At 39.8% G+C, this 17,471-nt stretch overlaps 2 protein-coding genes across 5 annotated transcripts; both read left to right on the top strand.

Moving 5' to 3' along the window:
• Positions 1-221: 221 nt before the first annotated feature.
• On the top strand, positions 222-2,654 carry LOC133845474 (FGFR1 oncogene partner 2 homolog). The gene has a single exon (XM_062279944.1). The coding sequence runs from the start codon at positions 222-224 to the stop codon at positions 1,194-1,196; it is 975 nt and encodes a 324-aa protein (XP_062135928.1). The 3' UTR covers positions 1,197-2,654.
• LOC133845443 (myosin-1) lies at positions 2,524-13,114 on the top strand. Of its 4 annotated transcripts, none has more exons than XM_062279925.1 (16): positions 2,524-2,654; positions 3,743-3,957; positions 4,020-4,090; positions 5,132-5,337; positions 5,409-5,599; positions 5,664-6,666; positions 6,727-6,939; positions 8,136-8,226; positions 8,590-10,309; positions 10,368-10,470; positions 10,530-10,700; positions 10,763-11,227; positions 11,292-11,804; positions 11,863-12,090; positions 12,155-12,394; positions 12,459-13,114. In XM_062279925.1, the coding sequence occupies exons 2-16, from the start codon at positions 3,776-3,778 to the stop codon at positions 12,519-12,521; spliced, it is 5,460 nt and encodes a 1,819-aa protein (XP_062135909.1). In that variant the 5' UTR covers positions 2,524-2,654; positions 3,743-3,775; the 3' UTR covers positions 12,522-13,114. The 4 variants fall into 4 exon arrangements, with proteins under 4 accessions (XP_062135909.1, XP_062135895.1, XP_062135901.1 ...); XM_062279911.1 differs by lacking the exon at positions 8,136-8,226 and adding an exon at positions 7,003-7,384; XM_062279917.1 differs by having other exon boundaries at positions 5,114-5,337.
• Positions 13,115-17,471: the final 4,357 nt, after the last annotated feature.

Below are 17,471 nucleotides of genomic sequence, written 5' to 3'. Positions count from 1 at the left end.
TCATTTTTGGTGGTTTTATTGTTTCGTAAAATTTAAATGAGCGTCGAAAAGAGCAAGAAGAAACCACAACATTAAGCCCAACTACAACGTAATTACACCAAACTCGATTGTGAACTCACAGCGACAAAAAAGCAACGCCAATTGAAACTAAAGCTAAATTCTTTGTTGCAGATTGCAAACAAAAAAAAACAACGGAGCTGGGAAAACAAAAATTGGCAAACATGTCGAACCTATCAGTGGGACAGATGATCATGGATGCGCAGCGCATGGCTAGTCGCGTCAAAGACTTGGATGCACTGGGAACAGCGCTGCTCGAAGAGGCGGAGACCAACAATCGTCTGGTGGAGAGTTTGCGACAATACCAGGACGACATCGAGAGTCTCAATCGCATCTCGAACAACAAAACGAATGTGGACATGGTGAACCGCATACAACAGCAGAATGTGAACAGCTCCGAGATACTGAAAGAGAATCGCGAACTTAAGATCTGCATTGAGGATTACGAGCGCGCCATGGAGCTGATGATGCAAAAGTATCGCGAGCACACAGTCACCAAGGTGCTGGACAGCAAATTCAATTTCAAAGAGCTGTACAACGAACGCCTGTGGCAAGTGATACGTGATCAGCGTGACAAAATCAACGAAATGGCTGCCGTCATGCATCGGGCGGCGACGGCAGACGATGAGAATGTGCAGCGGGAACTGCAGACAATCTCACAGCTGCGCATGGAGAATGAAACATTGCGTGAACTGCTCGATATCTCAAAACATTATGGCTCAGCGCAGCGGCCAATTCGCGAAGGCGATCATCTGTCGGAGGAGAAGGCGGTGCAAACGGACAGCCAGGCTGGGATGGCGGACGATTTGTCGGCCGATGAGCTGTCTATATCGGGTGCCTCGGTGGAGAACATGAACAACAATTCAGTCATACAGATGTACAGCAGCCCAGATCCGCCAGTTGACAGCAATAATAGTAGTTCAGTTAACACTGCCACAGTCACAGTTGCCGGAGACGTTGTTGTGGAAACTGTGGAAAATAATGCACACGCCAATGAGAATAATAATGGACCTGCTGCTCAAAGCACGCCAGAGAGTGAGAGCAGGAAAGCTGCCGTTGCAGCGACGACGCCAAACGAACAACAACACGAGGAAGACCAGGATGTCACGATGCCGATTGCGGCTGAAAGCGCGACATGATAAACAATTATCAGAGTTGCACTACCATAGCGGTTATCGTCATCGTCACTCAATCATCGTTAATTTGTAATCGCTTTCGAAGCTTTCGTCTTATTAACAACAAACAAACAAACAAAAACAGCATACACCCCATTAATACATACATACATACACACCACTCCCACTTAGCGCACACATACAATACAATACATACTTATGGTTACTCTGCATTAGAGCATTCATAGAGCAACTAATAATCTCATAAGTAATTTATACATACTGAATAATGTCTAAACATTCATTCATCTAAATCTAATACACATTCACACACATACACACGCACACATTTTGTAATCCATGTTGTATCCTGTCGACATTATGATTTCTTAATAAATTCCATATAATGAACTGAGCTGGCATTTTAATTACCAAAATGTGGATGTTGTGGATCGCATGTAATCTTGGCTTTAAACCTTAGTGTATCTCTTTCTACGAGTTCGGGAGATGAGCCAAGCGTAAAGGCTTTTTTTGCATTCCAGGGTATGAATGATTTTCGCATCTTTTCCGGACGTTAAAAAAAAAGAGAGAGCAAGAGAGCAAAGGGAGAAAGAGCGTAAATCAGCCACTTGCAGTCCTCAATCTGCGGCTGGCTAGTTTGAGCTTTTTCAAAATATTTAAATTTAGTTTCTCGTCGATTTTCAAAACGTTCACAGCGTTCACGAAACGCAAAGATAAAAAGAAATTTGCTTGCCTGTGCAATTGGTGCGAAAGAGATGTAGCGATTTGTATAAGTATATTTCGAGTGCTCGAGCGACGATCGTTGTTATATCAAAAGAAATCCCAAATTATATATGTATTTGCATGTCTATGTGTGCGTATGTGCGTCAAGTGAAAAATCCAATTGGAAGAATAATTCAATCGATTTTTTGTCTGTTTTGTAATTTGGAAAAGTAAACACAAATATATATTTTGTAATCTGTGCGGGACAAAAAAAACTGAAGATAAGTCGAAAAATTGCATTTCATGTGGAAAATATATGAAAAGTGCGCTGCCATTCAAGAAAATTGTGTTCTATTTTTAAAACACAGCTAATTTTTCAGCCGTAAAATTGAATAAAGTGAATAAATTCCAAAAATCGACAAAACGTGAATAGAAAATTTCACAAAATGAAAAACACAATTTAAATAGGTGCAAACTATTAAAATTCAAAGTGAATGGAATTAAAGGTGAAATTCATATGAATCTAACATTGATTGGATATCTGTGTATGTGAGTGTGTGTGCGTGTGTGATTCAAAGGGAACCAATAGAAGAGTTTATTTGCGGTTACGCAATTAATCGCACTGCGATTGCGATAAATGCGGTAAATTTATCGCTTAACTTGCAGCAGCAGTGCAGCAGTAGATGCAGCAGCTGTGCCGTGGCCCCATTCCTAATTGCCCAGCTTCAAATTCATCTAAATGCAGCATCATCATTTTGTGTAAGTCGAAGAATTTTCTATATTTGCGACAAACTAAATTCACTTCAAAAATAAAAAAAAAAAACAAAATGCGACAGTCTAAAAACGTTGATAATTATTTTTAACGTGCTTGGGCCATTTGCAATGTTGTGCCCCTTTCCTACAAAGAGAACAAGACTAACTCGACACCGATCCCCAGGGCTTGCTCTCTTCGCGAACCGTGAACAAGAACTTCGCTCTTTTGAGTGCATTACAATTTGCACTCAATCGACTAACGGGAAAACATGCGCAAAGCAAAGCTTTTCGACTGCGCGTGCTGCCCACCTGTGAAGAGAGCAAACGCTGCCTTCACTCTCTTTCTCTCTCTCTCTCTCTCTAGAATTGTATACAAAAGAAGTGTAAACAATTGTTATTGTTTATATTTACAAATAAACTTATGTTTGCCTGAACACTCACATACTCCTACTGACTCTTTCCTCTTGAATCAGGACGCCTTTCAGTGTTTTTTCTTTTAAAGTGTTAGCTCGTAAATTTTAATTTAATGGCAAATTATAGACAGGTAATTTCAGACTCTTCAGATTTTCACCTTACAATTTGATTTAAAAATTAACTTTAAATATTTTCGAATGTGTTTACTTTAGAAATTGCTTATAAATTATTGAAAGTAATCAAAGCGTCTAGCAAAGTGCAAATTAATGGTACACAGACTTGAAAGTAATGATAAAAATTAAAATGTATTTATATTCGCCCAATGAAATTGAGTTACTTAAGAACTGCTTCCACACGCATCTATCATAAGAACAAGACAAAGATTGTTGAATGCTTGATTGGTTTACAGCATTACGGAATAGCAAATAAAATTGAGACCGAAAGATCTCTTTGCCACAAAATGTTCTACATTTTATGTACAACATTCTTCTGCTTACTTGGATCAATGCCAAAAATTCCACTTCGTTGTTTAAATATAGTTGAATACCCTGCAAGTTGAAGGTGCATTGCCTAGTGGAAGTAACATCGGATCTATCGATCAATCCCATTAACAAAAATAGCTAAATTGTGTAAAATGTGTATTCAATTCACTGAGGTGTTTTGTTGTTGTGTTCTTACAGAAAAAGAAAAGCTGACAATTTATATAGATACAGATGCATCATCTGTACCCATCGCTGAAAGGCGATCAGCTCTGCCCGCTCGGCTTTCATCCCCAGACACGTTATCCCACCAGATGTAAGCGATGTTTTCGTGATTACAAAGAACATGGCGCTCGTCGAGGGGGCGACGAGGTGGCCGCCTCCTCGCCGAATCTCTCCGATGCCCAAAGCTCAAGGTAAGCAGAAACTTCTAAAGCCTTGACAATGCCTAAGGACTAAACTAAACTTTTGTTATTAGGCCATCTTCTCGCACTTGGACATCGACACAAAACCTCACGAGCGCCAACGGCAACAACAGTAATGATATAGGTATGATTCTTACTTTACAAACATTGCTACAAGTTACTTTACTAGAAGAAAGATTTTAGTATTTCTGATTTATAAACTAATGTTTATTTGAACCTATCTTAAGAAGTATCATTAGTTTCACGTTCTTTCTAAAACTTAATGTTCTTTGTCTAATTTCTGTTCTATGACTTTGTAACTCTGTTTAAAAATTACTTTGTTTCATACTAAATCGACTTAAAATGAATTTTTTAAGTTATTGTTAAGTTCTAAGCAATTTTTAATTGTACTGCAATCTGAATGAGAGTAAAAATCATAGTAGCTCAATAGATGGCTTATTCATATTCAGACATTAGATACTGTAGCTGAACTCACATCTTAGGATAATAATTATTATTATAATAAGAACGATACATCTATCGTATTTATATTAATTATTTTTATTATTATTATTGCATTAACTTTGTAAAACTTTGACCCATTTTCTCAAACAGCTGTTCAAGTATTTCATAAATTCAAATTTAAAATTACGTTGCACCATTAAAAAAAAGTAGTTGGCAACACGCTCCTTTAGAAAACACTGCTTTCCGACTGCACTGCTTGCTTCAATTCATAAAGCAGTTGGCGTGTTAAGTCGGGCTTTAACAGCGAGCTGTTAAGACGGGTCCTGGTTGTTATTTTGATCACTGTAACGTTCATGAACTGAACTAAAATCTTGAACTCTTGCACAAATTTACTGTAACGTGTGCTCGTATCATCTACATAACTCTCTGTCTATCTGTCTCTTTCGTACACTGTCTCTCTATCTCACACTCAACACTAATCTGCATAACGTTAAATGTTAACTACTACCATCGTATTATGCGCTGCGCTCTCTTTTTTGATTGGCTAACTTCAATTGTGGTCATTGTGGACCCCAACCAAAACCAACATAAACTGTGTGAACTGTAACTGTGACTGTGTGAACCGTCCGTGATTGTCACTGTGACTGCAACTGCTTGTATTTGCACTCTTGGCACTTTTGATGCTGCTTTTTACTCAACTCAGTTGTCCACTTCAATGTAGAGCTCAAGAAACGTCCGCAGTCGTGGGCTTCCACACCCGATATCGATGAGGCTGTCGAGAATTCCGCTTCGTCATCATCGTTGGTGGCAAAGCGTCCAAGCTCTGTGGCATTGGGGTCACGACCCGTGGACGATCACAATGTGGCTGTCACCTTGAAGCTGCCGGTGCCGCCGCGTCGTCACACCACCGCTTTGGACATCAACGAGGTAAGCTTCCTAATCTAAAATCTCTTTAAAATCTGTGCCCTAATCCGTTTCAATATATTGTGTTTTATTAGGTGGAGCAAACGCTAACGCAAGGCCGTGTCACTTCCTCCCCTAGTAAAACTTCAAGTATTCCAGATGAGCTAGTCATCCTATCGACCGACAGTCTTGCCGAGCGTGTGCGTAAAATGAATCTTCTGAAGAAGCAGCGCAGTCTTAACTCCAGGGAAAACAGCCGGGAACGCTCTGTGCCACGTCGCGATGAGTAAGTTGACATCTGGCACTCGAGGAAAGCCTATCTAATTCAATTTAATCCTATCACTTCCCAGGGATACCGAACCACCGCCACCGCCAGATCGACCGGAGCGCAGTAAGTCTGGCACTTCACTCAACCAGCAGACGGAACTCAAACGTGCCTCGTTACCGCCGAAGAAGGTTGCGAGCACAACCGCAGCCTCTTCAGTCAGTACTACCAGCTCAACCGCTGCTGCCTCCGTCACGCCCAAGCCTGCTGTCTCAAACCCTTTGCCAACGCTCAGTGAAACCAAAGTCACAGCCTCTTCCTCCAGCTCCAGTTCGAGCAGCACACGACGAAAGGAGACCGAAATCAATAACAGCAACAGCAACCACAACAGCAGCAGTAGCAGCATCAACAGCAGCAAGGAGCTTAAAAGACAAACCCTACCGGCTGCAACGTCTCCGAGCATAGGAGCCACTGCAGCTGCAACGCTCAAGGATCAAATGGCTACGCTACGCATCGAACTGGAGGCGATGAAGACCCGTGCCGAGCGAGCGGAGCGCGAAAAGAGCGACATACTACTTCGAAGATTGGCCTCAATGGATACAGCTTCTAATCGAACTGCAGCTTCGGAAGCATTGATACTGCAACAGAAGTTGAACGACATGAAGGAGCAGCTTGATCGTGTGTCGGAGGATAAGCGCAAGCTAAACCAGCGCATGAAGGAGCTCGAGCACAAGGAAAGTCAGTCGGAGTTGAAGCGCAAGCTGCAGGCGGCTGAGCAGATTTGTGAGGAGCTCATGGAGGAGAATCAATCGGCTAAAAAAGAGATAATTAATTTGCAAGCGGAAATGGATGAGGTCCAAGATACGTTCCGCGACGAGGAGGTCAAAGCCAAAACCAATTTGCAAAAGGATCTAGAGAAGGCGACCAAAAACTGTCGCATCCTTAGTTTTAAGCTGAAGAAGAGTGAACGGAAGATCGAGACACTTGAGCAGGAAAGACAAAGCACCTTCAATGCCGAGTTGACGGCAAAAGTGAAAAAGCTCGAGGAGGAGTTACGATTCTCTAGCGAGCTCACACGTAAGTTACAGGTGAGTCTAGTATAGTGATACTAATCGCAACAGCATAACAAAAATTATTCTCATATGCAGACGGAAGCTGAGGAGCTTCGTAATCCCGGCAAGAAGAAGGCACCTATGTTGGGAGTCCTCGGCAAGTCAACGTCTGCGGATGCCAAAATAACGCGAGAGTCCCTAACTCGTGGTGGATCCCAGGAAGATCCACAGCACTTACAGCGCGAGCTACAGGACTCCATTGAACGTGAGACTGACCTCAAGGACCAACTAAAATTTGCCGAAGAAGAGGTAAGACATCGACGCTTTTAAGCAAACCCGTCTCGAATACTGATTAATCACTGAAACTTGAAGCTTAAACGGCTCAGGTCTAAAGCTTCTCGACAGCGTTCTCAGCTCAATCGCGGTACTCAAACAGGTGACATGCTTGCCATTCCTATGGCGTTTCCACGTGCCACGCAGACGGTGGTCATCGCCCAAGCTGATGCCTCTTCCAATACACCGATCTTGCCTGCAACAATAGAATTAGGCACACAAACTCTTGCGGTTGACTGCAGCGAAATTGCGACACAAACCCATTTAGAACTCAACACTCGACGTGTTTCCGTTGAACGCGAATCTTCACCATTTATGTCGCTTTTTACACCTACGACTTCAACCAGAGCTGCTCAACATGCCAACTCTTTGCTCTTTCCCAGTGCTATTTCTCACGTTTTGCTCGCTGGGGCTAGTGCAGGTATCTAAAGTACCACAAACGACTTTCACGCCAGCAAGGCTCAAAAAGGAGATTGGATAAAGATACGGCCGTTCCTAACATATTTACGTGATGTGATCCTGCTTTAGGAATGGTTGCAGGGTCTTTTGGGATGGTTCCTAATGCTTGCAAATTGCAATACAACTTAGCAAGCGGATTTTCTATTTTGGGGTCTTTTAGAACTGTTCGTAAGAGGACCTATCAATATTATGATGTTATCCTGCATTAGGAATGATTGCAATCTGGATTAGACATTTATTGGGGTAGGCGAATAAAGGGACCGAGTTTGTTGCTATAGGATGTTCTAGGACTGCTTCTAAAAGAACTAAGCGATGAAACGACGTTAGGAATCTATAGAAATTAAGACACGATAGGATCATTAATTGTTGCTGTTCTACAAGATCTCTCTGCTGTTGTGATCCTTGCTGGCTGTGAACTGTTTCTAATTGTATAGCTTAGTTCAATTCGTTGGTTGTTGTTTCACTCTGTTTAATATTACTTAAAAAATTCTCGTCTCTGTGTAAATACATATATTTATTATTGTGTTCATTGAAAGCTAATCCCAAGTAGCTAGCGATCATCGGTGTCGGCTTTAGAGATTGGTTTAGCACATGCCAGGGCAAACTTTTTATCCTCGAATACGAACTCTTTAAAATGGAATTACCAAATAATCATTCAATCAATCGATAATCAATAATCAACATGAAAATCAAATGCGTATTTTACATTTCAGGCTGAACTTATGAGGAAAAAGGTGACTCGTTTCGAGGATGAAAATGAGTCTTTGATGATGCAGTTGAAAAAAATGGCAACGCGCTCAAGAAGTACGATCCAAAATTTTGTTTTTACTCAATCACTTTAGAAAGATTCTATATTCCATACTGACACAGCATTTTTTGCAAGATTTACTAATCTAATAAAAAGTATTCTTTAAATGGGAAACTGAGACTTACTTTGTAATCCTCTGTCCATTTAAATCGATTTAATATGTTAAACTAACATAAAATTCTCATGCGCTTAATCAGCCGATAATCTTTGCCATTTTTTTACGGCTGCTCATAAACTGTGACTAACCCGCGACTTTTAATTGCGACTAACCAAGAAAAGTATCTAACCAGCATCAGCATGCTATTAATTAAAACCTACTATAAAAATATAAATAACACATTTCTCTTTTTCAACTGTAGCTCGCCGCTTAAGTCCTGCGCCCCATGCACATCGTTTGGCACCCGAGGTGCACGCCGATCGCGATGAGGGAATCTCAGATGAGGACGATCCTGCCGAGCTGCGCATTCTGCTCGAGCTCAACGAACAGGAGGCTTCGATATTGCGCCTAAAAGTCGAGGATCTTGAGAAGGAGAATGCGGAGTCAAAGAAGTATGTGCGTGAATTGCAGTCGAAGCTGCGACAGGACAATGGCAGCAAAGGATCGCTACTCAGCCTTGGTGGTTCCTCCTCAAGTGCGGCGGAGAAGAAGCTCAAGAGCTTGAATGAGGAGTTGGCTGTGCTCCGCAAAAACCTGCAGGAAAAGGAGCAAAGTGCGGAAACGATGCGTGCTCAGTTAAGCAAACTAACATCGCTGGAGACCGAGAACGACAAGCTGACCAAGGAGAACAAGCGTCTACAGATGCAGACGCTCCGTAAGTCCAGTTCGGTGGAGAAGAATGTCGAAGCGGAGCTGCCCAAGCTCAAGGATGCTCTGGCACTGGCGCAAAGGGAACGCGACGAACTGACGGCGCGGGTCAAGCGCATGCAGCTGGAGGCAGATGGCAAATTGCCTACGCGAACGCCAAAGCGAGTTAACGATCTGACGCCAAAGAGTCATCTAAAGAAGTGGGTAGAAGAGCTTGAGGATGAGATCAGTGAGATGCGTGTGCTGGTCGGTAGTTGTGGCGCCAATCAGCTAAAAACCCTGCAGACGAACAAGGAATCGCTGGAGGAGGAGCTGCAAAAGTGCAAGCAGAAACTGGCGTTGGCCGAGGGAGACGTGCAACGCTTGAAGCAGCTTAATGGCAGCAGTAGCAAGACCAAGGAACTGGAACAGAAGCTTAAGGGTAGCGACGATGAGGTTAAGAAACTTATGGCCAGGCTCAAGGATCATGAGGAAAAACTAAAGAAGCAGGAAGCACAACTGAAGCAGAGTGAGACTAGCAAATCCTCCCTAGAATCGCAGCACAAGCGTGAGAAGGAGAAGGTATCCAGCCTGGAGAAGGACTCTGAGAAGCAGGCCAAGGAACGAGAGAAGCTTGAATCGAAGATCACACAGCTAGACAGTGAACTGCTAAGTGCCAAGAAGGCAGCAGAGAAAACAAAGACATCCCTGGAGAAGGACATCAAGGAACTGAAGGCCAAGTCCAGCAAATCGGACAGCAAACAGGTGCAGGAGCTCAAAAAGCAGCTAGAAGAGACGCAGACAACGTTGAGTGGTGAGCAGAAACGCTACGAGGATCTAAATAATCACTGGGAGAAACTGTCAGAGGAAACAATTCTAATGCGGGCCCAGTTAACCACAGAGAAGCAGAGCCTGCAGTCAGAACTAAACTCGGCAATGTACAAATTGTCCGAGATGGACACCATACGCATTGAGCGCACCGACATGGCTCGCAAGCTGAACGAGTCGCAGAAAAAGATCCATGAACTTGAGCTCAAAGCCTTGAAGGCGGGCAACAACAATAGCAGCGAACATGAACGTTCCATGCTCAAGAACAAGCTCGCCGAGAAGGAGCACGAGTATGAGCGTTTGCGTCGGGAGAACGAGATGAATATTGATCTAGTATTTCAGCTGCGCAAGGATAACGATGATCTGAACAGCAAACTGAGCGACTTTAATCGCATCGAGCAGGCGCAATCCTCGCTCAATGGACACGGCGCTAGGCGAGAGGCCGAGATCAAGGAACTGAAGACGCAGTGAGTAGAGAATGCATAGGGAATGCAGAAAGAAGTTGATGGACCTTTTTTCTTGCAGATTACAAGCATCCGAGCTGCAGCTCAAGTCTGAGGTGGCTTCGACCCGACTACGCTATGAGCAGCAAGTGAAGAACTTGAGTGGGGAGCTGACTTCTATGCAGGTGAGTTCAATTTACGAATTAACCCTAAGAAACTTACTAAAGTTATAACTGCTTTCCAGCGTCAATGTGAACGCTTCAAAAAAGATCGAGATGCCTTCAAGCAGATGCTTGAGGTGGCGCAGAAGAAGATCGGTGATCTAAAAGCTAATAATACAGGACGCCAGAGTCGCAGTTCAATGCACAGCAGCGATGACGATGACAAAAGCAAGATTGCTTATCTGGAGCAACAGGTAAATGAGGCAGCTTCACCCACTAAAGTGTTTAGAGACTTACCCAGCTTTTATCAATGCAGATTGGTCACCTGGAGGATCAGTTAGTCGAGTCGCGACTGGAGTCCAGCAAGGTGAAGACGGAGCTTGTGTCCGAGCGCAGCGCTAACGAAATTAAAATCTCCGAGATGCAATCCAAGCTCAACGAGTTCGAGGAGGAGCGTGTCATTGGTTCTGGCAGCACCAAGCTGCCCGGCATGAAGACGAAACTGGAACTGTCCTGGCAAAAGGAACGCGAAGATCAGCAACGTCTGCTGCAGGAAACGTCCACGCTGGCACGCGATCTGCGCCAAACGCTCTTCGAAGTGGAGCGCGAACGCGACAAGGAACGACTTGAGTCCAAGCGTAAACTGGATCAGACCAAACGCTCCACGGAGGAGGAAATGGAGGAAGGACGTAAGAAGATTGCAGAGCTACAGTGCGATCTTCTGGAATTGCGAGATGTGCATGCCAAGCTGCGCACCTCCAACGAGAAGCTGCGACGCGAGGTGAGTAACAACATCCGAGATCCCTTTATCGTATTGAATTAAATTCTCTTGCCTTTGCTGACAGCGCGAACGCTATGAAAAGGAGTTGATCAAGCGTCGTATGGAGCAGGATGGCGGCGAGCGTAAAGTAGGCGCACTTCTGCAGACCGTCGACGAGCTGGTAAAGATTGCACCTGATCTGAAAATCGTTGGCGGCGCCTCCGGAGCACGCAATGCATCGTCGTCCTACGGGGATCAGCATACGCTGCGTCCCGAGCAGGCAAATGTGCGACGTAGTCGCAGTCCCTCGCCAACGTTGAGCAGCTCCCAGATCACCAGTGTGCTGGCCCGATTGGCCGAAGCCTCAGAGGAGTTGCGTAAGTTCCAGCGCCTCACCGAGGACGAACAGGAACGTAGCCGCATGCGACGCGGGAATTTGCGTCGCGCCGCATCGCAAGAAAACGATCACCATGGCAGCACCAGCTCTGTGGCAAGTGCGGCGGGATCTCAGCGTGGTGGACGCATCTCACGCAACTCTTCCAATGGCAGTTTGATACGCAAGAGTCTCTCCCTCGATCACTCCATTCAACGGGATCAGGTAAGCACCAAAGCTAAGAACCAAGAATGGGATATTCCTAATTTGATTGATTTTGCAGAATATTTGGCGCCAGGATGATGGCAGCGTCTCATCTATGCAGTCCATTGACTCTGAACTTGGTGGCCTGGTGAGGGACTCCAGTCTAGACTCACGACTCGATTCTCGATTGTCAGGCGGTTCCACACAAAGTGATTTGCCACGGGGACCGCGCAAAAAGAAAAAGAGCCTCATGGGCAAACTACGCAGTCTGACGAAAAGCAGTCGCAATTCCGAGAGTGAAATATCGGTAAGCCAACAGCAGTCCATAAACAAATCAGTCAATTAATTAAGCTCCTTCCTTCTATCCGTAGATTCAAGGATCTGATTCAGACCTTAGCGTAGCTAGCGACATGAGGTCGAGCAAGAAGGATTTGCGTAATCGTTTGTCCGGCATGTTCAAGCGTTCCGGCTCCAATTCACGCAGCGAGAGCATCGAACGCGTCGGCTCGGAGCAAAGACCGGTCGCCGTGACTGTCGTAGGACATCCTGATGGACCACAACCACGTGAACCACCGCCAGCCAATTCACTCACACCGAAGCCCATACGTTCGGTAAGCCCGAGAGGTCTAAATTAACGCTGGTATACATATAAAGCTTTATCGGTTCTATTTGCAGATACCAAAACCGCCAGCTGGCACACCCACCACACCAACCACAAGACGGCGCCTAGCCAAATAGTCATCATCATGTTATAAGGTTCATCATAGATATGTAGTTATACTAGTAACTCGCATAGCCAACCACCAAGTCCGTTTCATCTTGATAACTGCAATTGGGGACTTGAGCGCCACTCACATCACAACATCACATATTATGTTTATTTTTTAACTTTCAAATGTTCATTAATTTATTTACGATTTTCAAAATAAACATATACATCTTTTTCAAATACATTCACTCCAGCGCTTTTCCTTTCATTGAACCACCAGCGCTAAAATGGGAGTATAAGGAATTAAGTCAAAGGCTCGAGACTTGAGCAGACAACTTACAATTTACTGAATAATTGTACTATACAGTCATATAGTAGTACACTAAGCCCGTAGCCAAGGAGCAAGCTGTTAAATGGATGCCCAGCAGAATCCATCCACCGAAGTCGACAGGTTTTACGACATTGGCCGCAAAATACATCGTAGCACTCAAGAGTGGAAGAAAAATAATTTGAAACATATTTAAACACAACTAAATTTTGAAAGTTATATCCAAGAGTAGAATAAGTTTGTTAAACACGAATTCGGATATCGTTCCTTTAGAATATTAAGTTTTGTTAAGAACAGGTTCGAAAAAAGAGTTAAAGAGAATTCCCCAAAAAGTGAAGAACCGCAAGGAAAACAATTTCCAAATATCGGGTGCCACTGAATGAATTATCAATGCAGGTTAAATAAAAAGAGTGAGTGACATTTATTCTATTTACTTGCAATTTATGTATATATATTCAAAGTATTTTTTTTTTTGGTTTTCTTTTTGCTTAAAACTTTTTTTTACAAACTACATTAATTTTTAAACATAATTAGAAATTTTTTTGTTATTCATTTCGTGTATTTTTAGTAATTGTTTTTTATTTTGTAAACGAATAAACAATTGAAATTTGAACTTGAATTTATAGAAATTAAATTATCGATATACTTGATTTCTCTTCTGCATCTTTCAATTGGCTTTGCTTTGCTTCTCTTTTTTGTGGTTGTTTTTGTTGTTATTGTTATTGTGGTGCCAATGCAATATGTGAACCAATTGTTGTTCATATAATAATAATAATAAATCAAATATTCAACTTGCAATTGATGTCATTTAGACTACATATGTGAAATGCCTAGAGTTCTCTATATATATCGTCTATATATGTCGAATTTGGACAACAAATCAATTAACTTATGCACTCAATTAAAGATCGTCAAATTTCTACACATATGTATGTATATATTTATATAATAATTTGTATGATCGAGAGACGTATGTAGGGGGTACGTTGTTATATTTATTAGTATGGTATTTTTATTTAGTTTTTGTTTTATATTTAGCTTAGTTAGCATCTCTTGTTTCTTGGGGGGGGGAGGAGTGTAATTATGTCAGTTACATTTATACAATTATGCAAATCGGGCTGTTATCGTTATCGTTATCGTTAATGTATCGTATCGTATGTGCTTAGTTAGTTGCTTGAATTTGTTGCTAAATTTTGTTGTCGCATTGTGAATGTTTTGCTTTGTTTCGTTCCATTTATGTATCAATCAATCAATCATTATTTTTATGTGTATGTTTTTAGTAACAATGTCCTTGACAGTTATTTTTGTGTTCACTTACTTGCATTGTTGTTGCTTATTACTCGTTTTGTATTTTGTTTTTTTTTTTTCTTGTTCTTTTTTGTTTTGTTTTTGATATTACTTAGGCACTGTGTTCGTATTACATTAAAAAATTAATTAAAAATTTAAATTTAGGTATGTATAAATACATTATAAAAAATTTCTTTAAGTTTACCGTAAACTAAAACCTTGCAACTTTTCGTTCTCTCCTCTCTTTCTATCCGTTTCTCTTGCCTCTATATGTATGTAAGTATGTATGTATTTCAATTACTTTCTTATTTTGTTGTCTCTATGTATGTATGTAACTTTTCTGTTCATCTTCATTACACATAATTAATGCATTTAACGCTTTTTTACCTGTTTCGGTTCTAATGTTATCTCTAAAAAGTACAAGTAGAAAAAGTCTAGAAAAAAATGACCCAAAAAACATCTCATGTAATTTGTATATACTGCCAGTGTGTGCATGTGGGTGTGTTAGAGTGTTAAATAAATTAAATACATATGTATGTATGTATGAGTCTAAAACATTTTTACACAATTCGCAACACTTATACGCCTAAAAACCGTTACAATTGGTTTATAAGTTGAATGTATCTAAATGTACATGTATGCCTATGTGTGTGTGTGTGGTGAATTTTGTTTGGCTGCTTTTAGCTACAGTTAACGCTAAAACTATTCACACTTAAAGCAAGTATGAGAATTCTTAGCACTTCTTAGCCTGCTTATGTTGTTGTATTTTAAGTTAATTTAATGCTTAGATGTCCATAATAAATAAAACAACTATGTATTTTAGTTCTTAAATAACCTTAGTCGCGCCTTACATTCATCTATACATACATAGTTAACGAAAATGCTTGTGTGTGTGTGTGTGTGTTTGGTGTGTGGGTGTATGTGTGTGTGTTTCTAACCATGCAAAGTGAAAAGAACTTGAAAATCGATGAGAAAAATAAGAAATACAATATTTATATCGAAGAACAATTGCAATAAACGAATAATATAATTTAAAAAGTATTCGAGAAATTGCTGTTCCATCAACGAAATCCTTACACGAACTTATGTAGGTAGCCTATTCATCTGAGATTTTTTTTTTTTTTGTTTTACGAGTTAAGAGTTAGTTTATAAGCTTTATTTTTCATCTTATTCTCTGCGTCAATTTGTTGCATGTTTACAGTCTCAATTTTGGTTTTATTTTGGTTATTTTGCATAGTTTTTTCTCTTTTTTTTGCGTTTTTGTCTATTATGTATTATTTAAACTACATACAAATAAGTTTTGTTTACTCTATCTTGGTTTGCTTGGTTTTACGTTTGTGTTTACGTTTAAGATTACCATATTATCGATACTAGCTGTGAGCCACTGTAAAGTAGATACACATACATACCTCGTATTAGAATTTATGCTTAACGAACGAACGAACAAAAGCCAAGTTGAAAATCAAAAAACAAAATTCACCAAATTCACCAAATAACAATTATTAAACGTCTTATGCACTTAGATTTCATTTGTCAGATCTCTAACATCAATGCTATGTATTTTGTTTTATTTACTCCCATGTTTGTTTTATTTTTATTTGCTCCATATCAGATTGATTTCATTATTTTACGATCAAGTTCATCAAGTAGTTACAAAAACAAGTACAAAACATGCACGCACAGAGTTGTTGATCGAATCTCACCACTCTCGCTTATTCACCATGTGTAATATAATAGTCTACCACTAACTGTTACTATTTCTCTCATTATGTATGTTTGTAATTATCTTATTGTGTTTTTTTTTTTTTGTTTTTTTGGTTTGCCTTGCCCTATAAATTTAGTCATTACAAAAGGTGTCTTAGGTGGAATCGTTTTGTCTTAGGAATTTAGCTTAGATATCTGTAAATTTCCTTATTTCAAATCATTCTAGTTTAGTCTTTAAAGGCTAATACACAAGTACATTATTTGAATACCTGAACAACAAAACTGTGGGGAAACCAACAAAAAAATTAGAAATTAGAAAATTCATGTGCCTGTGTCAGCAGTTACTTAGCTTAACTATGATACCAGTCGAAATTGTAAACGAAATCGTTAATCGATAATTCTTGAACTGACTGCAGATATCAATGTAATTGATAATCGATCTTTTATGTTTTTTTTGTTTTGTTTTTAGTATTTTCGGTATTCTCAGTTTTGTCGTTTTACTCGCAGTTTGCAATTTTTTGGCGCATCATTCGTAACTATTTTATCTTAAATGTTAAATTAGATCGTTTTATAGCTATTTCATTGTCATTTTTTTATGTATATCGGCGAAACTTGAAAACCCCACACACGAATGAGTTCCCAAAATATCAATGAAAATTAAAAAAGACAAAAACAAATCATCAAATAAAGATTTGCATTCTGCATAAGGATCAAAAACAAAATTGTAAAGAAATTCCAATTGCGTTGCCAAACAAAAAAATAAGAAACAGACCACCACAAATACACGAAATGAGAAAATAAATATGTAACGAAACAAACTACTTCAATATCATTACCATACACATTTCTCTCTTGGTGCATGGACATACATAGATATTTGTTTGCCGTTGTATGGACTTGTTACTATAATAGCAGACTAACAGTCACACTTGTATTTTGCCATTTCCATTTTCTATTCATTTTCTTTGACTTTTTGTTTTCGTTTTTTTTTTACTTTTTGTTTTACGTCACGTTTTCGTATTTGTTGAAAGTGCAACACTTTTAAGTTTCATATTTTTTTTGTGGTTTTTCATTTCATTTTTTTGTTTAGTACAATAGATTAGATTTATTTGTTACTGTTAAATTGATATATTTATGCATATATTTATATGTATGTATATAGTATATATATATTTATATATATAATTGTATATAGTAGTTGTAATTACGTTTAGATGCATATATGTAGTTCATTTATTAGGTTTTGTTTTTATTTAAAAAATGTTTAACTTTAAATCATAAATCGTACGGATTAAAAAAGAAATTGTTTTACAATTAACAGTCAGTGTGTTTGTTTTTTTTTTAATATTTTTTTTTTGTTTTTTGCTTTACGTTTACATTTTCCATTACTTTAAACCTTGCTTTAACTATTTATGTATATTTTCTTGAATTAGTTATTAATTTTACCATTACTTATTTCAAATTGTTAAACATCACTTTTATTTTAATATAATTTTTTTTTTTTTTTTTTTAACTGTTTCTGCATGCAAAAAAAAGGGTTCTGGTATCTGGTAATAAACAAAAGATATATGTATAGGTGTGTAAGTATGCAATGTTCATAATAGTAATTAATTTATGTAATAATAATAATGATTTTTGCTTATAAAATTACATCAGGTGT

The sequence above is a fragment of the Drosophila sulfurigaster genome, chromosome 2L, assembly GCF_023558435.1.
Source record: "Drosophila sulfurigaster albostrigata strain 15112-1811.04 chromosome 2L, ASM2355843v2, whole genome shotgun sequence".
In the NCBI taxonomy this organism is placed as follows: domain Eukaryota; kingdom Metazoa; phylum Arthropoda; class Insecta; order Diptera; family Drosophilidae; genus Drosophila; species Drosophila sulfurigaster.
This window is presented reverse-complemented; position numbering and strand designations above follow the sequence as displayed.